The sequence below is a fragment of the Dreissena polymorpha genome, chromosome 8, assembly GCF_020536995.1.
Source record: "Dreissena polymorpha isolate Duluth1 chromosome 8, UMN_Dpol_1.0, whole genome shotgun sequence".
Taxonomy (NCBI): Eukaryota; Metazoa; Mollusca; class Bivalvia; order Myida; family Dreissenidae; genus Dreissena; species Dreissena polymorpha.
In genome coordinates this window covers 102,371,246-102,399,128 of record NC_068362.1, presented here as the reverse complement: position 1 = coordinate 102,399,128, position 27,883 = coordinate 102,371,246, and the positions used below count along the sequence as shown (strand labels likewise).

The 27,883-nt window shown below is 35.4% G+C and overlaps 1 protein-coding gene across 6 annotated transcripts; it reads right to left on the bottom strand.

The window, feature by feature from the left end:
- Window positions 1-54: 54 nt before the first annotated feature.
- Window positions 55-26,851, bottom strand: LOC127842433 (uncharacterized). Of its 6 annotated transcripts, none has more exons than XM_052371933.1 (15): window positions 26,829-26,851; window positions 19,445-19,533; window positions 18,397-18,447; window positions 17,527-17,619; window positions 11,539-11,634; window positions 11,139-11,198; window positions 9,108-9,158; window positions 8,170-8,244; window positions 7,892-7,913; window positions 7,076-7,282; window positions 5,671-5,714; window positions 5,125-5,430; window positions 3,563-3,646; window positions 1,882-2,040; window positions 55-678 (listed from the first exon to the last, which is right to left on the bottom strand). In XM_052371933.1, the coding sequence occupies exons 2-15, from the start codon at window positions 19,505-19,507 to the stop codon at window positions 562-564; spliced, it is 1,428 nt and encodes a 475-aa protein (XP_052227893.1). In that variant the 5' UTR covers window positions 19,508-19,533; window positions 26,829-26,851; the 3' UTR covers window positions 55-561. The 6 variants fall into 6 exon arrangements, with proteins under 6 accessions (XP_052227893.1, XP_052227894.1, XP_052227892.1 ...); XM_052371934.1 differs by lacking the exon at window positions 26,829-26,851 and adding an exon at window positions 25,893-25,913; XM_052371932.1 differs by lacking the exon at window positions 26,829-26,851 and adding an exon at window positions 24,328-24,349.
- Window positions 26,852-27,883: the final 1,032 nt, after the last annotated feature.

Below are 27,883 nucleotides of genomic sequence, written 5' to 3'. Positions count from 1 at the left end.
ATAGTGAACTTTTTTTTCAGAAAAGTGAATTTTTCGTTATAATATGATTATTTATCATTCAAAATGATGTTTTCACTAATTAATATCATAGCCACACGCTAACCACCTGTGAATAACTATAAGTGCACAATACACTAGAATACAACATGTATGAGTGAGTTATCACTGATTTACCATCTAAATGCATGGAGACACACATATGAAATATGACATATTGGAATGAATGGGAAGGTAAATGAGATTGTGAGTATTTGGTCTAGCATATGGCGTGGTTCATAATTGGTTGGTTATGGTCGTGCATAATTGAAATGTTTAGCTCTGTGCTATTTGCCATTTCTAGGCTTTACGTTGACAATTGTAGAAATCAATTGACTATTTGGAAATCCAAATCTGTTCCGACGATACTGATTGGTTGCTCTGATAGGACGTTTCTGTTGAAGCGTGCGATTGGCTAATTCTGATCCAGGATTGGAATGCGCTGTATCGTAGCATGTCATTGGCTGATTTAAAGACTTACGATTGCGTGTCATTTCTTTTCCGAGACTGTGATAGCAACGCATTTCATCTTTCCGCTGATGGATAACTGGTGAGGACTGTAAACGTTTCCCGTCCGTTACGAATGAGCACCAATTTCTCAGTTTTATGGAATTTCAACAATTCTTCAACACGTTCAAACGCCTAAAAACAGAGATAAAACAAATAAGATATCGTTGGCGTCCTTAAGCGAGTCAGTCTAATTCGTAGAACCATCAGGTTGTAGTGTCAACTTAAACAAGAGATTTTGTAAAACATATTTGACGATTACACCAAAGTTGTCAGTACGTTTAATTAGCAATTATCAATAGTTTGTTTTAATGTTACACGCTCTGTCACATTGCTTCCAGTTTGGATTATCATAGGTCAAAGCTTTCTCTAGATATCATGCCAAAATCAATTTTCTATGATACAAGCCCCTGCGGCCATAACATTGACATGATGACGTCAAAATCAAGTTCCCCGTCTTCCCAATCCAACACAAAACAATTTATATTATGGTATGTCAAAGCGTTCTTAAAATACATTGCAAAAACGATTTTGCAGTTACAGGCCCCTGCCTATTTGACCTGATGACCATAAACATAATTATACTTCTTCCCAAGTAATCGCTTTACAAGTTTGCATGATTGTAGGACGAATCATTCTAAAGATATCATGCGGAATCGATGTAATTTTAACGAGCATTGTGACATTGACCTGTGTCACGTTTATCTCAAACTCAATCGGCGTCAACCTTTCCTTTTTCCTAACCATTATACCAATTTGCTTATTTGTAGGTTAAAGAGTTTTTTAGATATCGAACATATACGACTGGTATATAGACCGACCGACTATGCGACCGAAATATAAAAAATCCGACAGACCGACGGTAAGGTGCAATGAAACATTTTCCTTTCTTCGAAAGGAGGGGAAGGAAATTCGTTTTCAAAACAAGTATACTTTCTTCTGTCGTCAATTTTCTTAAATATGGCAACAATTTATCAAAAACATAATCGCAAGTTCAGTCGATTTACGACAGGTAGTTCTCTTGGTTCTAATTTATTCTAATTTCCTAAAAGGTACAATGTTCTATGTGTTATCTCTGGTCCTGTTTTATTTAAGATCTAACGAAAAAAGTTATTAAACGACTTGAATTGTAGCTCAAAACAAATGTACGATCAATATTTCCTTAATTGAAGGCCCCATGAAAGATTGTAAATAAAGGGTTTATGGAATTAATGAATTATTAAGGTTGATCCTGAGTGATAATACTTAATAAAACTCGATGTCGTAACTTATATTTGTCGGACGATGTTTATAAAGACGGGTAAATTTATAGTTAAAAACAACATTACAACTTTTTACCAATTCGTTTTCCTTCTCTTTGCCAAGGGCGTATTTCCCGTCTGCCCTCTGCCTGAGAATCAAGTTGTACATATCCCCCTTCGTCATAACGGACAGGATGTAGGGTTTCTCCTTGTACGGTATATCCTTGTCCGTCTTCCGCACCAGATAAGCCCCGTTCTGTGGCAAGAACAATCACAACTCTTTCTTGCGTTCATAGTGGGAACATAGTCAATAATGAAAGATTTTTAGTTAAAAAGTGCTAGCTGATTTGTTCGTTGGCGACTCTTTTTTGAGGTGCAGGGATGTATGCTAGAGTGGTTAAATAGCAATGCAACAAAGAGTAAAAAAACAACGTTGATTTTGATGCCCACGTCGATTTCAGATGCCTTGAGGCATATACCGATGTCCATGTCTGTTTGTTCATTATACAAATAATGCTTCATACAAAGTTTGATACTGGACTTGATGCTGTCCTACAAAACTAGCAAATTGTGTACCTCATTCGCGTACCTAATTTAGACTTTGACATTTACCTATTTATTTCAGAAGGTCCAAAGACTTGATTCATTAAAAAATGACGCGTTTTGTCTTAAATTATTAATGCTCCCTAAAAATCTTAAATACTTTTAATGATGTTATCGTATATATAAACCCTCTTAAAACACCGACATCTCCTGACTTTACACTGATCTCGACCTACTTTTTGACTGAATGAGAAGACCCAAATAAATTGTTTTTTAAATGACTTGTTTCGTCTACCGCTTGCTCAGAATGCTGTAGAATCAGAATATCATTTCATTTTATGTTGCTCAAAGTATAGATGTATATGATCAAACTATTTTGGAAATTGTTCATGGCCTACTGGTCAAAAATTCATTTTATTAATGTAAACAAAAAGTAAAAAATGTATGTATAATCTTGCAAAATATATTAAAGAATCTCTCTGTTTAAGACAAAATGCTCTTGAAAACCTCACTATTCTCTGATCGTTATGTAATATTCTGTTGAGTTCTTTGTTATATGTATATGAACTTAGTTTAAATAGAAATTGTATTTGTATATATGTATATGATTGTCTTTGCCATAAGTTTTATGTATTTGTATATGGCCAATGGCAAATATTTTGCCGATTGCTAATAAACTGAAACGGAAGCTTGCTAATAAACTGAAACGGAAGCTCAAAAGCTTTGCGACTTTAACGAATGTTATCTACAAACACTAGCAACTTCCCCACATCCCCAGACCTCATTTTCGACCTTGACATTGACCTACTAAAGGTCTAAAACTGATTCAAAGGGGCTAATGAGTCTATACTAAAAAGGCATCCCATGAGGGCGTTTTTGAACGCAGTATCTTTTGTTTCGTTTTCCTATGGAAATATGAGCGATTTCTGAGACTTAATGAAGATTTCCAACGTTAAAAATAAGTGTTTTGTTATTTGTATTGCTCATGAATATACACGCATAGCGGGAATTATAATTATCAGTGGACGCTTGCGCATGTGCAATGCAGTGTTTTGCGACAATTGTTGGGCGGCGACGAAACATACTTGTGCGGATTCAGATGATATTCTTCACTAAAATATAACTTAAGCGTTTGTAGAAAACGCTGATTGGCTAAATAATGAATGGACCCGATGCGGATATGTCAGGTTCTCATGTGCACTAAACCTCCAACAACGTATATGTATAAGTATTACCTGGTTTGTCTCACGCAGCTTTGCCTCCGCATCATCGCGCGACAAGCAGCCATGGAACCACTCGCTGGAACTCAGAGGCTCGATCTGAAACATCCAATGAAGGAATTGACGGAAGGAAAGCAAATGAGTCTTGTTCTGAGAAAACTGGGCATAATGCATGTGCGCAAAGTGACATCCCAGATTAGCCTGTGCAGTCCGCACAGGCTAACCAGGGACGACACTTTCCGCCTAAACTTGATTTTCGGCAAGGAGGGACTTCCTTGAAACTAAAAATACCATATAATCGGAAAGTTTTGTCCCTGATTAGCCAGTGCGGACTGCACAGGCTAATCTGGGACGACACTTTATGCAATGCATTATGCCCAGTTTTCACAGAACAAGACTCAAATGTTTAGTTTTAACCTATTTATTTAAGCTTAATAGCATCAAAAGCCTAATGCTTATTTGTGTCTTGTTCTGATAAAACTGGGCAAAATACATGTGCGTAAAGTGTCGTCCCAGATTAGCCTTTGCAGTCCGCACTGGCTAATCAGGGACGACACTTTCCGCATAAACTAGATTTTCGGTAAAAAGGGACTTCCTTTAAAGGGAAAATACAATTTAAGCGGCAAGTGTCGTCCCTGATTAGCCTGTGCGTACTTCAAAGGCTAATCTGGGACGACACTTAACGCAAATGCATTATGACCAGCTTTCACTGAACAAGACACATGTGAAACGCCTGCGAGTCCGTTTCCTGGGACTAGAACCAGGATTTGGTGTGTATGGGAGAGATCTAAAGAACGCTTCCACAGTGGCGATCGAACCCATGACCTCCCGGTCGCTAGGCGGACACCATGTCTACTACGCCACGGCGACCTTAAAACAGGAGTTTGATCACCACGATCACATTCAGCACGTTACTAATGGAAACGTTCACGAGTTGTAAATTGAATTCACAAAAAAAGACATAAAAACTATTCGATGATCAATTATATATTGCAAAGCCTCCTGAGTCTAAAATAAAACTACTGCATTTAGAAATGACAAAGATACATTAAAGAAGACGCAATTAAAAGCAAGAAATGCCGATTTTGCCCTGTCTGCTGGTTGGTTGGTTGGTTTGTTTGCTCCAACTTTAACATTTTGCCATAACTTTTGCAATATTAAAGATAGCAACTTCATATTTGCCATGAATGTGTATCTCATGGAGCTGCACATTTTGAGTGGTGAAAGACCAAGGTCAAGGTCATCCTTCAAGGTGAAAGGTAAAAAACAAATCCAAGGGAAGTAATAAGCTTTAAAGGGAGATAATTGTCTGTACCTGCCAAATGATATATATATTTTTTAAATAAATCAAAGCGGCGCAGTAGGGGACATAGTGTTTCTACAAAACTCATATCTTGTTCTTGTTGCTTTGGATAGGTAATCAATACTGACGGTGAGCCATTCATGTGAGAAAATAATTGAGTAATATACATCAAACCATTTCTTAATAGTACAGGACTTATATTGGGGTCTTAACAAAACATGTACATCAGCGATATCTCCCTAAGACTATAGTAAACCACAACCAAACAACTTACCAGACTAAAGCCATCCGCATAAGTGTCTTCCTCCTCGAACTGAGCTTCACTCGTCGCACGGGGACCACCCGTTGAGCCGTTTTGCGCGACGTGCGATTGTTTCACTATCGTGTCGGACGAACCGTTCTGCGCCACATGCACTTGACTCGTGGCCTTACCAGAAGGACGGTTTGGGAGCGGCGGAGGTGCGTCGGGATCGTCGGCAGTCGAAAAGTTCGGAGGGGAAGTCGGACTGCGTGGGGAAACCGGGGGAGACTTTGAGCTTGTTTTGCGTAGACCTTTGCTCCAGTCCGTTGTGTGGTCATTCTGTTATGTAGGAAAATAATACTGAAGTATAATTATATGACAAGCTATTTGTTTAATCCATTGTTTATGAAATGTATTATTCACAATGACATCTTATCTTTATTTCCATAAGTTCATAAATGCAGCTTTTGAATATACATGCATTCGTGTGTTGCTTTGTTTTCGTCTGCAGTGTAAGGTAATGTTCATGTCCGGTATTTTAAGTATTAGGATACATAAAAAGCTATTGGCCATTCTTACGTGAGTCTGTCCCACCGAAGGTTTAGGCGATATTTGCGGTTTATCTGCAACGTAAAAAAAATGAAAATAGCTTTCTTCTCGTTGTTTTCATAGGTTCACTTTCATGTATTGCCTATTCAAATAATATTATTGTATACCATCAGAAATAAATACAATTGGGCTGTGCTCTGTGAAAAAGGGGTTTAATGCATGTGCGTTAAGTGTCGTCCCAGATTAGCCTGTGCAGTCCGCAAAGGCTAATCAGGGACGACACATTCCGCCTAAACTGTATTTTTGCTAAGAAGAGAAACGAAACTATCATATGGTTGGAAAGTGTCGTCCCTGATAAGCCTATTCACATGCATTAAAACCTCATTTCACAGAGCACGGCTAAATTATAGAAGTTTATTTTAAAGAAACGGAGTTAAAGTTGTAAATCCGTGCTATCCCACTAAAATATGAGCCGCGTCAAGCGAAAATAGAACCAGCGTACCTCCAACCCAGCCGAAGCATCCGCCCTGTCTGGTAAGGAGATACCATGTCCGCTAATGAAACCACGAACCTTGGCATAAATTTACAGCGGCCAGCGTAGCTTCTGATCAGACTGCTCGACAGCGTACCTCCTAACCAGTCTGGGCGATTGCGTACCTCCTAACCAGTCTGGGCGATTGCGTACCTCCTAAACAGTCTGCGCGATTGCACAGGCTGGTCTGAAGCTACTACGGTGGTCGCATATGGCATAAGATCCATGTTCGCGTCATGCGGCTTATATGTAGCGTCATGCGGCTTATATGTACATTGCGGCTTATATGTACATTGCTTCTGAGTAACAATCTGCTACTTTCATAGTTTATACTATACTATATCTATATGAAGATGTATTTTTCTCAGGCACGAGATTTTGCCTTAAAAACATTTATTGGATTAACTGGTATTATTTCAATGCATTTATCACTCTAGGTGTGCATTTGAAATAAAAATATAAAAATACATTTCGCGGCTGTGACAATTTGCAGATTGTTTTCCAACTATTTATCTTTACTGAAAGACATAATAGTATACGATATACTTGGTATGCCCTTGTTTCTTTTTGTGTGAGCGTGTGTGTGGACGGAGGGGGGGGGGGCAGGAGTATCTTGATGACCCACCCCCTGTCCGTTACGATCACATACAACCGAACTCACACATAAAACTTATCAAACAACCTTTTAGCCAAAAAGACTGACAACGATGGGAGCCTTTATTTGCTATATACATGCATCGGCAAACCATAAAGCATTTTTGATATTGTTGTTAATTTTGTCAAATGATGAGATGATGTATACGGTAACTGGTCTAATGGTCCATACATTAGTATGAAATCAACACAGAAAGTACGGGTCTTTTACGCGCATATGCCACTTTGGTAATAATGAAATACCCTTACTGACAGGTTTCAGCTGTGATTTGAACGAAATAGTCTGAGTCTCTGGCTCGGGAGATTTCGGCTCCTCGGCAATCGACGGCACCTTACGAAGGTTCGCTTTTTTCTCCCTGATCGTGTCCATGGATACAGACATTCCGCCGAAGACGCCGACACCGGCAGATGGTCGCCGTTTCTCTTCGTTACCGTCGCTTGTATGGGCTGGAACGTCTACAATGTCAGTATAAGGTATTGTGCTGGTTAGTTTAATCGATTTGCTTGACCACATAGGTAATGAGACTCAACGTTAACCACGTAAAAATCAATCCGAAAAATAATGCTCTAAAAATGACGAAAAATAAAATCCACATATTTTTTATTTATTTTTTTCGTTTTTTTCTCACAAATATAAATTGCATGTATTTTTTTTTAATTTATGCAAATTTCATTTAAGAGATATGTAAGGATTAAGCATCATACGCATAAAACATGGTTCATATCACATATGCGTTAATATGAATGACCCGAATCGTTGTTTAGCAAGTTACATGTATGATTTGTGTTACTTAATAGCCTTACCTGTGATTTGTGTTCTTTAATAGCCTTACCTGTGATTTGTGTTCTTTAATAGCCTTACCTGTGATTTGTGTTCTTTAATAGCCTTACCTGTGATTTGTGTTCTTTAATAGCCTTACCTGTGATTTGTGTTCTTTAATAGCCTTACCTGTGATTTGTGTTCTTTAATAGCCTTACCTGTGATTTGTGTTCTTTAATAGCCTTACCTGTGATTTGTGTTCTTTAATAGCCTTACCTGTGATTTGTGTTCTTTAATAGCCTTACCTGGAGGTAAATGAGGATCACTCTGAAATAGAAATATTTATATGCTAAAGGTCGATACGTTTCAGAAAAAAAGGAACGTGCACATATTTATTTATTGAAACATTTAATGCATCAAGTACTTGTTTAAGATAATGATCGAAATGTATGAAAGTTGTACAGCACTAGTGACCTACATGCAAGATTGCCAATGATGTCTGATCTGTTTCATCAATTACTTACTACCAAAGTCCTTATAAATGGAGAGTCACAATAGAAATCTGGTTTAGATTTTCAGATACCTGTGTTTTCCCCTTTGAATGTGGATCTTTCTTTGGCGGATGGCTGGTCGGTAGGTCGGGAAGCGGAGTCTGCATCTGCAAAATAGGTAAAGTTTTTAATATATGTGCCCTCTTTTATAATGCCATGGCATTAAATGATTAAACAGGAAAACATAACGCCGGATACATCAAGGCATATGCAGTGAAAACAGTTTCAACACCATAACAATCCTGAGGTCTCGGGTCGATCTCCACTCGAGGACGGTTCTCGAGATCATGATGCCGGAAATCTAGTACTCATCATTCACAGGGAGCAGATTACAGCGTCTCAGTGCGTCAATCAATCAAAATATTTACCCATTTATGCCCAGTGGACTCTCCCATCCTTCTATATTGGATCAATTTATTTCCAAAAGTAGGGGTGTCTGGTATATTTATTTCTATATTTAGAATATTTCATAAAGAAATTCCTTTAAGCAAACAGCGCAGACCCAGATGAGACGCCGCATTATGCGGCGTCTCATCTGGGTCTACGCTGTTTGCAATGTCCTTTTTTCAGGACGCTAGGCATGAATGGGTTAAATCGGTTTTAACAAAACTACAAACAGATTTATTGTTCAAAGCACTCAGTTGAACGAACGTTTCAGTAATTAAAGCGCCGTCCGGACTACAAATCGAAGAACGTAGGTGCGGTTCCCATCCCGACAAAACCTTTGACACTAGTCTAAAAGATTGCTGATTAAACGATTCGCTCGGTTCTTTTATTGAAAAAATAGCAAAAATGGCATTTGCCAACTACTTGCTTCGGTTTGTGTACTTACTACTAAGAAACAGTAGGGTGCCCCGTAAAAAGGTGATCAAACCGCCAAGATGTAACTGAAGATACAAAAAGCAGTGTTTCCTTAAATGACAACCCAAACCAATAAACAAAACAAGAAGACTGTAAGACGTTTACCTACCCTTTTATTAGCCACTATCTTCTCCATCTCAGATGTATCTTCATAGGTGGACTGAAACACACATATGCCTCTGTTGGAAACGTCACCAGGCAAAACCCCAATAACTGTATATATGGGTCGAGCTCTGTGAAAAGGGGGTTTAATGCATGTGCGTGAAGTGTCGTCCCCTATCAGCCTGTGCAGTCATCACAGGCTAATCAGGAACGACAATTTCCGCTTTTGTAATATTTTTCGTTGCCAAAAAAGTCTCCTCTTTGCAAAACTGAAGTTTAGGCGTAAATTGTCATCCCTGATTAGCCTGTGCAGAGTACACAGGCTAATCTGGGATGACACTTTACGCACATGCATTTAACCCCTTTTTCTCAGAGCACGACCCATTTGTTTAAATAAAAAAACAAACTAAACGGAACCTCACAGATCTTACGATTGAGATATAGTTCTATTACTCAGGTAATGCATGCATTCTGTAGTTATTCAGTGATTATAAACACAATCTCAACTGGTAAAGGTTATACAATAATTATACGGCAATCAATATATATAAACTTTGAGATGAGGATGAAACTCATGATTTGTGGAGATTTAATTATTGTATTCGATGTCAACTTAGATTATTCAAATTATAAATCATTGAATTACAATCAAAAGACAAGAGAGCACTACAAACCATGATTTAAGACAACAATTCAATTGATAAGTTGTAATTGCAAGGGACGGAGGCCACATAGCAATAAACATTGAATATTGAATCTTAAATTTTGTTCTGGAATGTGAACATTCCCAAGATATTTATTTGAGTTCCATGTCATAAATAGAAAAAGATACATTTGTCGTTGCCAGAGAAATAAACCAAAAACCTTCTTATTTAGGACTTGTTAAAAGTATCAAACACTCTTTACATATTTACAAATAAAAAATGACACGAACTTCAGATATTGGTAACTAGTCCGCATGTCCCTTTAAAGTGTAAATAATAATACAGAATAGAACAAGAAAAGTACTTAAAAGGGCCTTTTCACAGACTTTGGCATGTATTAAAGTTTGTCATTAAATGCTTTATATTGATAAATCTAAACATTGGACCTAAAAATCCCCTGTAATAAAACAAGAATACAATTTAAAAAAATGTAACCCTCAACTGGGCTCGAACCACTGACCCCTTGAGTCCTGGAGTAAAAAGTCTTCCGCCTACACCAGTCGGCCAACCGTGCTCATACTAGAGTGGACGTATTTTTTACCTTATATAAGCAAACCTCGTAGTTTTACAAAATATAACGACAACAAAACTTTCCTAATTATTAAATCGTTTCGAGTTGCAACGCTTTATAATTTTCAGGTTTTAAAATCGTTAAAAATGCATAATTATAATAGATATTTCAGAGCATGGTAAATGTTAAGTATTAATAGTTCCTCACAAATATCATAACTCAAACGAACATTTTGCGAATCTGAAATAACTTTTTTTTATTTTGTCAATTTACCAAAACGTGAAAAGGCCCTTTTAAAACGAAATTTGGTATTCATAACGTCAGATTTATGATTGGGATTCATAATAGATAACAATTTATATGATGGAAGCTACTTTATAGTATATCTTATATGTCATATGCATCAAAATCAATACATTTAGAGAGAGAACTGTAACAGAAACCATGAATAATTCGTTGAGTTTCAAATGTGAATTGTTCAAGTTTTGTTCAAGTTTTATGACGAAGAATGCACGAAATATGTCTTCATACTGTACATACGGCCGCTGAAACGCACACATACGAGTAGAGAGAGAGATAATACATGAGTAAAGTAAGTATACATTTGCGTAAATGTATTAAATATAATATTGAATACATTCAATGTTAAATAATCATACACGTATAAACATGCTAATTTAAATATACGAAAGCGTATTATACAAAAAAGTCGAGGAGTTGAAAATAAAGCTTTTAAAAATATGTTTCAGACTTACTTAGCCTGTTGTTCGATTATAAACATTCAACATACGAAGCAGCAGATTCGAATATGCAACATACTCACGTTATTTGAGTTGGTTCGCGTAAAGTTCGGGTAAGTGAAACTTTTTCGTTTGGATCTTGACTGAAAAGATCAGTTGACATGTCCTATTTTAAGTGGATTCTTATAAAAGCACAAATGAAATGACATTTAGCATTTCAATCTTCTCAGACATAAACGCTGTCGGCACTGTAAAAAACACGTGGTCACCATTCTTAAGCCATAACCCATGACATTCTGAGAATATCGTCCACATTATGCGTATATTTGATCTGCGGGTACACGTTTTTAAGTGAGATGGGCGGAAATGTTTACTTCTTGAGAAGCATACAAACCCAATGAGACTGAGGAGTTCATACAAACGTATGCATGTTTCAAATCATGTTGTTGAAGACAGCACAAACAATAACAATTGGTAACTCACCTCTGGTCCTTCATCCACGAATGTGTACTCCTCCTGACTAGGCTCGGGCACATTCGACCTCCGGGACTCTTGGGCTGTTTCCTCGTATAAAGTCGGCTAATAACACACGGTAATAATATAAAATTGCGACAGAAGTTTGCGCAAGTGCGATATTTGCTTTAAACGATTTGTAACAAGCGTTTAATATGTTTATAACATGATTTAATATTAGGACATAAATAGTATGCTTTGGTTCACAATTTTGAAACTAAAAAACTAGAATTATAATAATAAAATTTTTATAAAAAAGGAGGGCCGTGATGACCTTTGATCGCTCAACTGAGTTCAACGTATTGTAGTTGTCGAATGCTTCATCTAATGACTTAATATTTTACCTCACTTGATTCAAACTTGAACTTGATGTTCTCAAGATATTCTGACAAATATTCATTGATCGCAAGTGAGTCATAAAATAGGTTGGTAAAAGGTATTTCTAGGATTTGACTTGGGGACCCAGTTTTGTACTGCAAGAAGCCCATACTCAAACCTAGCCTAGACTTTTTTTTATAGATTAAGCTAGGTTTCGGATGCGTTTGACCCAGATTCAAACTTGGCGTACACGTTGTACAGATACACATTCAGATCAACTTTCATCAAGATTGAGTCATTAATGTGGCATTTATAGAGTGGTAACAAGGTTTTCTAAAATATTGGCATTGGTAATTATCGATGAACTTGACCAAGATTCAAACTCAGCACATACATTTGTTTAGATAAAAGATACAAAAATCTTTATTTAACGTCGGATGTGAATAACAATAAACATTAGCTCATGAGCTATTTCCCGACAAAACAATTGTATATATATAACAAGTGTATATTGTACTGAAAGAAAGAAAGATTAAGCATATTATATAAGCATTTATAGTACAAGGACATATTTAAAGTATATAAAACACAAATTAAATAAAAATGTTCATTAAAAGCATAATATTTTGTAAGTTACACACAAATATGACAAAGGGAAATATACCTAAAAACTATATTGGAGCTGTTTTTGCATAGTTCATAATTCAAACATATGTTATAAACTTTTAAGTTGTACAAACAAAGCATTGCAGACCTATATTAAAATTTAAGATATTAAAAACAAGTATAGCACACAATTCATGTTTAAAAGCATATACAAGCACATGCACAATAACTACATAGTACAACAAATAAATAGCACATATATACACATATATACATGTTTATTTTTTTATTTTATTTTTTATTTTATTTTTTATTTTTTTATTTTAACACACACAAGAAACTCATATACACTATATACAAGGAGAATAAACAAGGGGTTAACTGACAGATAAATAAATAATATAAGCAGGACAGCAAAAACAAGCAAGCAAGCAAAAAATGTGAGAAGCAGGTTACTCACACATGGCGCATTTACATTTTGAACCTGTCCAGATAAATCATTAGTCAATTTTTTAACGAAATTGAGTAAAAAAGAAGACTTTAGAAAAGTAACACATTTTTTCTAAAATTGGACCTAGTGTTCTAGCTTTTGGACGCACTAGACTAATATCAAAATTTGGCCAAAATATTATCAAGATATACATTTTGACCAAATGTTATCAGCACATAATAATACAGTCAACTCGCCAATAGGGGGTCACACCAATAGGGGATCACTATCGTGTATTTCATGAAAAAAATGTATAATCAAATCAAAAACAATTGTTGCAGAGTGTGTCCATTGGATAAATGTACAATTTTACAAATTTGTGAAAAGATGCTCCAACTGTTGATCCGACAGGGGAGATAATGCTGTAAACAGTGATCCTATATTGGCGATAGTGAGTGCTTTTGTGTACGTCATTTTATTATAGGTAATGTATATTTATTTTCAATGAAACCTTTTTTAATCTGAAATATGGTTAAATGACAGCGTTATAAAACGTTAATTTTATAGTTTTTGTGGTCATATGACATTTTTTCATTGTCGTTCTTTCAACGGTCATTTTTGCAAAAAATCAGAAGTGTACTGCGGAAAAATAATAATACAGAACACTGATGTAATAGCATTTATTTTTACATCTTGTCATATATACACAAAAGCCAAAAGGACAAAATTCTAATGGAAAAATTTAACATTTTTTGGCATGTGATTCTCTATTGCCAAGTTGATAGTAATTGTGACCTTCTCAGTGGTTACAAAGACCGTGTGACGTAGTTTTTTGACGAAAGTAATGAAGACTTCAACTCGGTGTAGTGTTTGGCAACGGTCAGTTTGAATTCCACCCGACGAGAATCGCTCTATATTACACTTGAGAATAACGGTCACCTGTCCATAACGGCCAATGGCCACTATAATCCACTCCGAAATTCATGGTTGAACCATTCTAAACATAAATGGTGACGTCACTGCGTTTGTTGACACATTACACAGCACACCATTTGTCCGTCTATTTTGCGGATAAAGCATCTGATAGCAGGTAATTGCCTATGATATTACAAAATCAAACAAGATAAGTATTGATGCAAAGCTTCAAAGGGCGTCGGGAATTTCAGTGTAAAAGGCACTCAATGAAGTTACATGAAACGATTTTTTTCTACTGTAAATATTAATATATTGGCCGATTATTTTAAACATAATAGAAAAAGAGACTGGTATAACCATTATCTATGAGTTTGTGTTATAACCCCCAAATAACCATTATTTATGATGTTGTCTTCAACCCCCATATAACCATTATCTATGATTTTGTGTTGTAAATCGCAAATATTTCATAGGTCATTTTATTTACATTGGTTTCCTTTTTTACTGGTATCCGTGTGCAGTTTTCATAAATGGAACAGAACTGTGTAGGTTTTAAAAAATCTGCTTGATCTTGTAAGCGTAATTTCATATTTTTCTCAACTTCAAGGGGAGATGATTCTGAACGTATTCTTACGTTGCTCATTTACGATAGGGGCTGAGTACTCATTGATATGAAAACACTGTAAAAATTGAATGAAAACTGTAAATTGTATAAAGAAGCTGCATTTCACAATACTTTGAAATTCAGTAAAAGATCATAATAGATTTATTGCTCCGATATTCATCATTTTCAATACGGTTCGAGTAATACTGATATAAAAACACTAAACAAGTTTGGAAAGATTCAGACGAAAGTTGTGAAATCTTTTAAACAAGTGGAAATTGTTTATTTTGTCAAATTTAATAGAAACAAATCTGGACTTATTGTCCCAATGTTTCTCATTTTAAATGAGGTAAAAATGCTCATTGATATGAAGACACTGTAAGTTTGGAAAGAATCTGATGAAAAATGTTGACATAATCACCTAACAAAGCAGTTTTTCAATTTTATTTTTTTTTAATTCAAAGAGACATAATTCTGGACTTATGGTCCGATATTGCTCATATAGAGTTTGGATTGGGTCCTCAAAAAAAACCTGTGAAAGTTTGGGAACAATCGGATCAAAATTGTAAGGAAGATAACTATGGACGTAATGGTCGGATAATGCTAAAGGGCCCATACCGCCTGGATAGTAATACGTGTCGCACTTCGCGCTCTCTATGTGGTTCTTAAAAAAACTCCGAGGAGTGCTTGACTCTAGGGAAACGGGTTGCTGTGACACAGCTCCTCCTTGATAAGCGGCTGCTTCCTTTATCGCAACTCATTGTTACAATCAATAATACGTGTCGCGCTTCGCGCTCAATATGTGGTAGGGATAGGCCTATGATAGACAACCATAAAATAAATGAATAATAGATGTGTTGTTTGCATTTATTTGTTAATATAAAAACACGTGTATTTTTATAAGATATTTAAGTGATGTAAGAAATTTTAATTAACGTTGTCACCACGTTGCATCCATTAATTTCAATAAAAATGTCCAATGGTAGTAAAATGGATTTTAAAATGTCTACACAAAATAAAGCTTTATTATATTTATTAACCTGACTGAAAAAATTGTCAGCCGCCGAAATGTTCCGTTCGTGCCGGAACCCGGGATTGAACCGGGGGCCTTTAGATGACTGTTGCGTAAACAACTTCAGTCTAACGCTCTCCCAACTATGCTATTCCGGCTGACATTCACTTATGTACTGCTATTTGGTGAAGTTGTGTATAGCGATCGTTTTTATATGTCTATTAATAAACTAAAAAGAAATGTACGTTTTCGTACCACTAGCCTTCCAATAAAATTGCTTGCGCGATAGGTCGTCAAATATCGTACTACATTGATTTTCCACTAAATAAGCAAATTAGAAAAACCACAAAATAAATATATTTTGAATATGTTTTGTTTTTATACAAAACATCATTTGTTTTTATACAAAACCAGAAAGTTTCGCGAATTTGCCCAGTACCTGTGATCTTTCCCCTGTGATCAGTTGTGGAGCAGTTATTAATTAAAACAATTAGCTTTGCATTCTGGCAATAAATGTTGTAATAAATGTAATAGGCACAAATGCAGTACTTATTTGCACTAATTTACGCAAAAAATCACCACTATGCATGATATTCTTAAAACAAAAATATATACATTGATCCGTAAAATAACTTCTCCTCCCATAAGCGAAAAAAAAATGCATTACATACTAGTCGCCGCCCTTCAGGGCGACGCCAATAATAAGATGTTCAGAAGGTTTGTTTTCCGGGAATAATTGTGTGGGGGAGGGGGGTATCTTGAAAAGAAAATATATCAGAGTTTGTGACACGTTTAAAGTAATTATCGCTAATTAAATGACCGCTTATTAGTAAATTTTACTTACAACCTTGAGCATAGATTTGAAAATAACATTTTCGGATCATTCTTTAAAAGAGCTTTCTAGCGTACCCAACACTTTTAAAAGCAATCGGAATAATAAATCGCGGAATAACTATGAGAGGTCAACATAAATTCCTCACATTAGAAGAGCGAGTCAAGTGTTTGAAACTGTTTGAATCTGGAAAAAGTTCGCGTATAATAGCAAGTGAGCTCTGTGATGGACGTACGCAAGTGCAGAGTGTGCTTAAGCATAAGCGAGAAATTATGGAGGAGTATAAATTGAATGCAAATGTGAGTTTGAAGCGTCCAAAATTTGACACGGAATACTGCGGGTTGAATGAAAAAGCTGTTTGTGTGATGTTTGCGTGCGAATAAATTTTAACAAAATGTTTGCGTCTTTTTCTTTGAATGAGAACGGCACAGTTACACCGTGCTATCGGTTTATGACAGCGAATCCGCTTTTTAGATTTGTTCGGACGTCACGTGACGTCAATGGCATGACAAGCATTATTTACTAAATGAACGAGATGCATGAGTAAACAATTATACTAGCGTTGATAACGTCATTGATTTAATTTAACAATATGCAATTAAATCAATCTATAAGATAGTATTATGTATTATTCAATTGAAGTTAATTCTGTTTTTATGATTAGTTATCGGCAATGAACCTTTGTTTAACACTGTATGCAAACGACTGGGTGGGGTAACGACGTAGCAATACTACCAATTGACCAAACATCTTAAAATTGTGATCCGAAAACAACGGTCACCAGTGGACAAGGGTCACTTTGGTCATTTCCCTTGACTGACCACTGTTCTCAGGTTTGACTGTATAAACATTATGAGCACGTTTCAAGATGCGATCTAAAATGTTTCAGCTAGAGTGACTAGCTAAAAGTTGAAGACGCACAAAGCCGCACTCGCGACGCCGGACATAGACTGACCACATTTGCTTACCATGAGAATTGCCTGCTCAGATGTTAAGTTTTTATTTTTGAGAATATAGTTTATGAGTTCCATAAAGGAATAAGTAAAACAATGTTATCTTAAAGATAGGCAAGTATTTGATTTACATGCTTCATTTAAGCCGATCCTGGGCTAAGAGTTGCAAACGCGTCATATATATATATATATATATATATAAATATATTCTATTACAATTTGTATTATTTACTATTTGTATTTATATTATGTTTTTGTCAGTCTAAATCATATTTCGCACATACGCACCTCATTCTTCTCTTCGTTGTTAACGATGTCCATCACCTCATTATACAGCGTCGTGCCGTCGTCCATGTCATCATCATCGTGTGGGGTAGGCGTCTGTAATAGGTCACAAGCCGTCATACCATGACATACCCGGAATGGATGTTTTCAAAATTTGATGGAAGCTTCTACGGATGATGCTTTAATAGTTAATGAGCATCGGCAAGAATAGATGTTTTTTCGTGATACTATCTACTTTTGTGTTTTTATTTGGAGTTGGACCTCAGATTATACGTGCATTTTTTTAATGTCGTTCATGGATCTTGGTTCCTTTTTTTATGTTATTTGAAGGACCATGGTTTGTAAGGATGGATGCGTAATATTTGACGGACCCCTGATGCTACGAAAGGGTTCGTTAATTAAGATAGGATAGTACGGATATTTTTGTATATGATTGATGAAACTTATCTAGTAATAAGGGTGCAATAATTAATGGATATATACTACGCAGGAATCAGTTTTACAAGTACTATTCTGCTCCAGAGTGAATCTATTGTAATAAATGAAAGACATATGCGCATGCGATACGAAATGATTTTTAATAAATGATTGTAGACGTGACAAATGAAATACGCCTTTGGAATGGTTTTAAGGCATGACAATTTATACTTTTTAATAGGACTAAGATATATCTAGGATATCTTCAAACTTAACTCAAACCTCAGAATATTGCAACATAAATAATGTTATGTTATACGATGTAACTTTCTATCTTGCAAGGACGCTGAAGCGCGGAATTAAAATATTTATATCATAGTATAACCGTTTACAAATGAGGCGGAAACAATACTTCAGATCAAAGCTTGTTGCCATTTTAATAACAACTCTACTTACGGCTTCTTTAGGTTTGGTACCAGGCTTTGGTGGTCGTTCCGGTGCATCTGGCTGCAACGAGATAACATTCATTGACAGCTGTCAACCACTATCTTTGGCACTTTCTTGCATAATATGATCTTGTGATTTTTTCTATTTAGACAACAAACATAAAAATGTACATTTGTGAGTTTTTTCACATATATTTATCTTGCGTGGAAATGTACAAAGGGCGATGTACACTTCACTTACGGCAACTGCATGAAAGGGAAAAAGTAAGTGCGTTGAAATACGTAGAATGTTTTTCGCCGAATGTTCAGAAAGCTATTTTTTCTAGTATTTAAATCTCTGTGCGTTTCATTATGCCTTTATTCAACTTTTTAATAGTCTTAAGGTTATCATTTATGTAGGCAACATATTTTAACACAACATACTCAAACTGCAGTGCAATTGCATTACAAAGCCCCTTACAAAAGAGTGAAGAAAATGCTTTACGTCATTCAGTTTCTCCTCTTTTCGTGTGAGGTCTTAATATAATACAATTTTAAAGTAAGGAAATATGGCTCAAAATGTTTATTTTATTACAAAATCATTATGCAGGCATATTCCAGTTGATTCAAACATATATTTAATCGGAATGCGTTTCAGTGTAAACTACGCAAGATAAGAGTATCCTTAAAAGTTTTACCGTGCTTTTTTATTTTGAAGTTTATGAGGTCCTTTCCGAGCCCGAGGCTACTTTATTTGAGGACCCGGCATGTGTCCCATCACTCCTGTTTAATGAGCTTAATAGACTCACGAAAGTTAGAAAGAAATTTAAATTATAGCTGTAATATTCAGCTATTTTGTTGTAACTGAAAGAGTTTCACATATCGGTGTTGTATGGGGAAGCCGGAATACCCTGAGGACACCCCACCTGTTCGGTATGGTGACCACAAACCAAACTCACATGTTGCCGGGACCGGGAGTTGAACCCGGGCCGCCTAGGTGAGAAGCGAGTATACCAACCACTACGTTAGCCGGACATTCAACGAGCTTTACCCTGGTGCAATCAATGATTGATAAATACCTCAGACACGGATTGCCGTCCGCCCCCTGGCTGGGACGGTGGTGGAGCCTTTTTCTTGAACATGTCTGGTCTTTAGACCACAGGCGTGTCTGAAATATGAAAAGTACTCTAAAAACAAGCAATCACATGTCAAAAACAAATTGTTGTACTTTCATATTTGGTTTTTTTTCGAATAACAGCTTCAAGCAACAGCTATGATTAATCCAGTTTTATATGCAGTGTAACCTAGTTTACTGTTGACTCAGGTCAATGGCAGACTCAGATTATCATGACAATTACTTACTAGGGAGAGTACCAGGAGATATATTGTGATGGTTCGGAATTTATCACGTTATACATCATGGTACATTAGAGATAAAAGCATTAACACAAATGCAGCATCGGCCTGTAAGCGTGTGCAACCAATCGGTGTACATCAACCTGCTCAGTACGATAGATTTTCGTTAAACATGTTGACTATTCTTTGCTGTTTACAATCTAAATACACATGAGCAGATTCATGTCATTTAAATTTGGCGCCAAACAATTGAAACATGACAGAACTACGCGAAACTCATTAAAAAAAAATCTTAAATTTGCAATTGCACATTCAATAAGACTTCAAATTAAAAGTTTTTAACACAACTGAAACATTGCGACAGTAAAGCACTAGATTTGCAGAACAATAAAATTTTGAACTAGCCCAATACATGTTTTAATACGTAAAATTATACATGTATATTGTTTGACTGAACGTTTCCACTATGATGCTAATATTCGAATAATTTTAACTATTCTCAAATATTTGTAAAATTTTAAAAAAAGTCCGTTCAGATGCGTGTAATATAAAGTGGCATTTTAAATTAAACAAGCGATTTAAACAAAAAAGATATCACATATTTAAACACTGTTCAGCTGATGGATTATGAAAGAAAATAATACGTTAACGGGCATTCAATGTGAGCGTAATAGTTCTGATGTGTGTGCCTTTAAAGGGAACTTTTTACAGATTGTTGCATGTATTGAAGTTATTCATGCCTTAAATTGATAAATGTATGCATTGGAACTAAATACTTCAAGTAATAATTATAATTTTCAGGTTTTTACATCGTCAAAAAGGCATATAACGGATATTTTAGAGCATGGTAAAAGTGCAGTATTACCTTTTCTTCGTCTATCATTACTACAACGAATATTTGCGAATCTTAAACAATGTTTTTCAATGTTGTCAATTTACCAAAACGTGAAAAGGTCCCTTTAAGTCACGTCATTTAATGGATTGCTGAAGTGTAAAATAACTGTCAGCTGAACAGATACATCAAACGATGTTTTGTTGATATTTCACGAATTTAACTAACTATTGACTGCGCTAACTTAAAACCCCAGTAGATACAAACAACCTTCAATCTATATTTCATAAACAGTTAACATGAACAAATCAAGATAATGTCCATACAGCGTTGACCTTCCGATTTGTAAAGAAACTCGTTCGCATGTAAAATGATCTACATGAGATCTAAGACAAACGTACACCATACTTGTAACGAAATTTCCAGAATATAGTCTAAAAGTATCCTTTAATTATTCCAAGGCTGAAATGTTGGTCATATACATACGAACATACGTAATTGAGATAATATTCTTCAGTTAAAGGGGCCTTTTCACAGATTTTGGCATGTTTTGAAGCTTGTCATTTAGTGCTTTATATTGATAAATGTAATACACATAATGGATATTTTAGAGCATGTTAAATGTTCAGTATTTCTGTTTCCTCATAAATATTATAACTAAAACGAAAATTTGCGAATCTTAAACAATGTTTTTCAATTTTGTCAATTTACCAAAACGTGAAAAGGTCCCTTTAAGTCACGTAATTTAATGGATTGCTGAAGTGTAAAATAACTGTCAGCTGAACAGATACATCAAACGATGTTTTGTTGATATTTCACGAATTTAACTAACTATTGACTGCGCTAACTTAAAACCCCAGTAAATACAATCAGCCTTCAACTTATATTTCATAAACAGTAAACATGAACAAAGCAAGATAATGTCTATACAGCGTTGACCTTCCGATTTGTAAAGAAACTCGTTCGCATGTAAAATGATCTACATGAGATCTAAGACAAACGTACACCATACTTGTAACAAAATTTCCAGAATATAGTCTAATATTATGCCAAGGCTGATATGTTGGTCATATACATACACGCATACGTAATTGAGATAATAATCTTCAGTTAAGATACGATAGTAGGTCGCAGGTAAGTTAAGACAGTGTGTAGTATGTGACATTGAATTACAATAAATAAAATATAACTAGTACTAAACGATCAGCAAGAGGCATTAGTGTAAAGGTATTTTTTATCAAGTTATACCTTCGTGTGTTGACAATGAATTAAGTTATTATTTGTAAATGAGCCGTGTAAGAAACCAGGTTCGTTTTAAAACGGTTTTTAAATCGTAGCTATTTCGGCATTAAATCCTATAACAGCCCATGCATTACACTGGACCGTGAATCGAAAAAGAGTGGAATGTAGCGGAGTAAGAAACAACTAGTTCACAAATATAGGGTTTTTTAAAGGGTGAAGAATAACAAAGACAAATGTACAACGCTTTAAACCCGTTCGTATTTACCACACATCATTAAATGTCTGTCAAATTAACTGCAATATCAAAGCAAAAAGATGATTAAATGTTGCGTTAACGAATAGTAACGTAACACTGAATTGTAAGGCATTATGCAAACATGTATAAAAATATCATTCCTGTTCAAAGATCACTTAAATACCGTTTCCTTTATTTTGCGAAAGTGTGTTAATCAGTTGTATGGATGTATTGATTATGAAACACAAACAAATTCATTGAACTGCCAATGGCTAAACCAATCGTTCCTGACATACAAGTTTATTGAAATGCTCTCATAAACTTCAAATCCGAGGATCGCGGGTTCGTTTCTAAGCTCGGTCATGTAATTGTCTTCTGCTGTGACTAGTCGAAAAAATGCTCTCAACGGAAATCTTCCCAACTCTTTTATTAAATTACCCGTTACTGACATAAATATGTGCATAACGTACATGCAAACCAGCGTACACGGAACGTGCTATTTTCTCTCTGAGCATTTCATACCAGAGATGGAAAACTTGTTATCATACTACTATAAAATACGTGCTTTCATTGAAAATGAATGCGATCGATAAATGTAAACGCGCTTAATCCAATGTTTCCGTTTTTCCCCAAACACTGAACTTGCATTTGGTTATTAAAGGGATCTTTTCACGCTTTGGTAAATTGACAAAATTAAAAAAAGTTGTTTCAGATTCGTAAGTTTTCGTTTTAGTTATGATATTTGTGAGGAAACAGTAATACCGAACATTAACCATGCTCTAATATAGCCATTATATGCATCTTTTGACGATTTTAAAACCTAAAAATTATAAAGCGTTGCAACGCGAAACGATTGAATAATTTGGAGAGTTCTGTTTTTGTCGTTAAATTTTGTGAAACTACGAAGATTGCTTATATAAGGCATAAAATACGTCAAAATTGTGTACTCGGCGGAATAGCTCAGTAGGCTAGAGCGTTTTTACTTCAGGACTCTGGCAGGACTCCAGGGGTCACTGGTTCGAAACCTGCTCCGGGCAATGTTCTTTTCCTTTTTTAATTTTTTTCTTGATTTTTTACTGGAGCTTTTACGATCCAATGTTTGCATTTATCAATATAAAGCATTTAATGAATAAGTTAAAAAAATGCCAAAATCTGTGAAAAGGCCCCTTTAATGTTAAACCCTTTACCACTGTACTGACATTTTCTTTTTAACATTTCGTTCTATCGATAACAGGCGAACTGTCATTGATTAATTAAACTTGGAAACTATGGAAACCGCCGGGCTACGGGTGATTTTTATTATCATTGTATAATGGCATGTTAATCGACAGCTTCATGAATCAAGATGCTTTAGTTGTTCTGTTAAATTCTTCATATTTAGGCATAGTCTGCTGTAAAATAGCGAGCAGGTGAGGCTAATCCAGCCGGAACACTGTACAATTGCGAGCAAGCGAGATTAAGCCAGCCTGAACAAAGTAAACTAGCGAAAAAGCCAGGCTTAGCCAGCCTGAACTCTGTTTACTAGCGAGCAAGCGAGGGTTAGCCAGCCTGAACACTGTACACTAGTAAGCAAGCCAGAATTAGCCAGCCTGAACACTCTATGTATCTGCCTGGGATACACAGAAAAATAATACCTCTGTACCACATGAACATGTTTTCACAAAGCCATGAAAACATCCTGGGCTAATTCTTAAAAATTTGAAACCGTTTCCGGTGTTCAACCAGTATTATACTTTTTTTATGACAAGGCATTTAAAAACCATGATATCAACTGCTTGTCTCACGGATTTACATATATCAATTGATGAGATATTTTGATATGTCAAACAGAAAACAAACACGATTACAGGTGATTCAGTATAATTTAAAATTGAACAATACGTTGCAGAACGTGTTTAGAATTTGGTAAAATACTTTTTTGAGTCCACAATGCCAAAATTGTAAGCTTATTAAACTAATTTTGTAATTTCTTTCCGCGGAGCGATTGATTTTAGTTTTTCATGAATATTTTAGAAATTGATATTTTACCTACCGTAACAGTTATCCAATACCCTTATAAGTCAACAAAAATAAAAATAAACACACTCGTGTTTTTTCAACTTCCTGATTCCTTTTGGTCAACTAGTGTCACATAACAATATGGCAGTTCTATTCTACCCTCGCTGTGCTCTAGTTAAGCTTAAAATCTACCCATGTAAACTCGTTAGATAGATTTCACTGAATACGTCCGATTATCAAACACAACCATAGCTGGGCTAACATGTAATCTGCGCATCGGTTTGTTGAGATGCGTATACCTGTAATTTATATACGACTTGCATATTGAACCAGTTTGCCTGCGATTTAACTTCAGCGATTTAATACTAATGTGATACCATTATTATAGCGGTTACAATACTAATATACTAATGTGACACGTGTTTCGATACATATGATGTCAGCGCACGTATATCATTTCTATTTTTACAAAATACGCACGCAATACACATTACATATAATATGCTCGAATTATTTGTTCTGATGAAAGCATCGTGTTAGAGTGATTAATACATATTTAAGCAGTTGTAATCGGAAGAGGACATATTATTCATTCGCAACTTCTCGAAAAAAGGAGATAAACTTTCCACTTGGAGATATAGTTGTGACGTAGTTGTGCCCCTTGGATACCTCCCAAAATCTAGACATACGACGTTTTTTTTCGGCGTTAGCTGTTTAACGTCACTTTTGACATTAGGTGACCTTTAATCCCATTCATTAAAATGCCCGCGGCTAGACACATATGAATACACTTCATTTAGTCAATTGGCTGATTTGAGAATGCCACCAGAACATTGGAAACGTGAACGCGTCTATTTAACACTGTTTTACTGCCTGTTCAGCGTGATAATTTTATCTCTTATGAAAAGGCATGAAAGATAGAACAGTTTTACACTCAACTGTTCACATCAATACAGTTTGTGCGTGCACCTTTTATTTTCAGAGGATTGCCAGCGCCAAAGCATTTGCACTTAAAGGCTATGTTCTCATATTTAGTAATTACTTCCATATTCCTGTCTGTGTACTAGTATATTTAAGTTCATAAAAGTATCGTTTTTCGATATCTTGATATAAGTTTTGGCCAAACCATTTTACTTGTTTTCGAAATTGAACATAAAACATGTAAAAGTATGAAGTTTTAAACAAGCCGTCGTTCCAGCTGTGAAATCGCGATCTCTCTTTTAAGCATTGCATTCCAAGCCGCAATGTATCAGGGTCAGTTCGCGGTCAGTACAGGGATCTTTATATAATATAGACGGTATCGCGTGAACTAGGTGAACTGGAATTTTATTTAGACCAGATGTTAAATGAAGATATTCGCCGATATAATTATGGTATCTCAATAATAGATTCTTAATGGGTTTTCAACAAAACCATGATACATATTATTTTTGATTAATTTAACAATATAAAGAAGTGAAACTCCAGCTGCTGGAGTAGTATTGAATTATTATTATAATAATAATTATACAATTGTTTACACTTAACAAGAATTATTCCACCATACTGACCAATGTATTGAGCATGAGCGAGGTGATTTCCGGTACTGCAAATAATCAAATTAAATAGTAATGCCCGACAAACAACTAAACAGGTTTGTCCGAAGAACGCGCGGATACTTCGCGTGTGACCGGTTGACTAACACGTTTTCATTTCACTTCCATTCTTCTTTTTTTGTATCTATAGATATGTGATCAGAAATATGTAATAATGTAAAATAAACCGCGAAAACTACGCGTAACATCCCGTATTGCGTGAAATGCAGCAAAGAACTGCACAGACAAAGACATATGCTATCTTTGATTTCATTCATTAAACTCTTTACCTTTAACCAACCACAATCAACGCCGTATATCTTTTTTAAAGATATTTCTTGTTAACTATTATATGAACTTATGTGTTTAGGAAATGCTTATTTCACCACATATCATTATTAAACAACTTAAGTTTTTTTTCTTTTTCATAAAATTTATCTGGTCATACCCAAGGGTGTAGCCAGCCCCAGGTACCCGCTAAAAGAACCTTAAATGGTTATATATACAACTATGTGACAGAGAACGTGTTATACACATTAACAACAAAATGATGAATAAACATTACTATTGGTCTTTTAAAGAATGTAGTTTTACTACAGTATACGTCTTATAACCATCAGAGATATGTACTATACTTGTATATTTAAATATGAGGTAGACGTTTTTATCTTAAAGGGGCCTTTTCACGTTTTGATAAATTGACAAGAACAAAAAAGTTTCAGATGCGCAAATAAGCGTTGCAGTTATGATATGTGTGTGGAAACAGTAATACCGACCATTTACCATGCTCTAAAATAGCCATTATACGCATCTTTTGACGATTTTAACTCCTGAAAATTATAAAGCCTTGCGTCGCGAAACAATTGAATAATTTGGAGAATTCTGTTGTTGTCGTTACATATCATGTGACACTACGAGGATTGTTTATATAAAGTGTAAAATACATTTATCATTGTATGAGCACGGATGGCCGAGTGGTCTAAGCGTTAGATTTTTACTCCAGGGGTCATTGGTTCGAGCCCAGACGAGGTTTTCGATTTTACTTTCTTTACTTTTATTCTTTTTTTACTGGAGACTTTTAGATCCTATGTTTACATCTTTCCATATAAAGCATTTAATGACAAACTTCAATACATGCCTAAATCTGTGAAAATGTCCCTTTAAACTTGAAGATAAAACATGCCTTACGTTATTGTTATAATGAATATGTGAATAAGTTAACATACTTTGATCAGTTTATACATGTACGGCTCTCATTTTAGCTTCTGTTTACGTGAATACACGAACGATAACATATCACAAGCTTCACATATGTACAATCAAATAATAAATGCCTTCTGTCGATAAATATTTCCGTTGTCATCGAATGTGTTCAGGTGTACTGTTATCAATATGGTGGGCTGGTATTTACACAAATCAACAGGGTGATCATAGCTGAAAGTGAACACTTAAAATCAAACTGTCTACGTTATAACAATTACTGCTGTTCTCCACAAAAAAAGCATTATTGTGTGATTTTAAACATCAAAAGTAGTCATTTAAAACACAAATAAAACAAAGCATTATATTATGTACAAATAATACTAATCTTCATAAAATAAGTAAAAGCTATATAAAACTTTAGATCGTTCCAGATTTAAATTGATGTTCATTGTTTAGGGAATGTCTATCGTTAGGTTAAACTGATAAGAGTTTGTTGACGACCATTACTCATTAAAGGAGATATAAAACAAAAAAGAGCGTAGCAAGTCATATTGTCAACCTAGTTTTTTTGCACCAGAGTTTTTTGCAAAAATACTTTACAGCAATATAAGTGACCCTTAGTCTTCGATACACCCGGTTATTAAACCTTGTCTTTTATGTGAAAGGCACATACAATATGTGTATGTGCTGTTCTTGATTGCGTTCCTAATTTCTTAACAATAACATGTTCAATTTATTTTTTACTACGAATGGACGTGCATAAAATGCAAACTTGAACTATCAAACAGTTTGACTGCCTTAGACTCTACCTCAGTTAGACCATGTTAACCCTTTCAGTGCGGGAACCGAATTTTGAAGGCCTTTGCAAACAGTTTGGATCCAGATGAGACGCCACAGAACGTGGCGTCTCATCTGGATTCAAACTGTTTGCTATTCTGATAGTATTCTTTGAAAAAAACCGAAGAAAATGCTAATTTTAGAAGTTCAGCAGACGACATTTTAGCAGAAGACAAATTTCCCAGCATGCAAAGGGTTAAGCTAAATCGAAGATGCCTCCGCAACACGACGCATGGTATTC

Coding starts and splice junctions, on each gene's coding strand:
- LOC127842433 (XM_052371933.1), bottom strand. CDS start 19,507: ATGTTCAAGAAAAAGGCTCCACCACCGTCCCAGCCAGGGGGCGGACGG. Junction 11,635..17,526: donor ACAACGAAGAGAAGAATGAG/GTGCGTATGTGC, acceptor GTGTGTTATTAG/CCGACTTTATACGAGGAAAC. Junction 7,914..8,169: donor ATTCAAAGGGGAAAACACAG/GTATCTGAAAAT, acceptor TTTCTATTTCAG/AGTGATCCTCATTTACCTCC.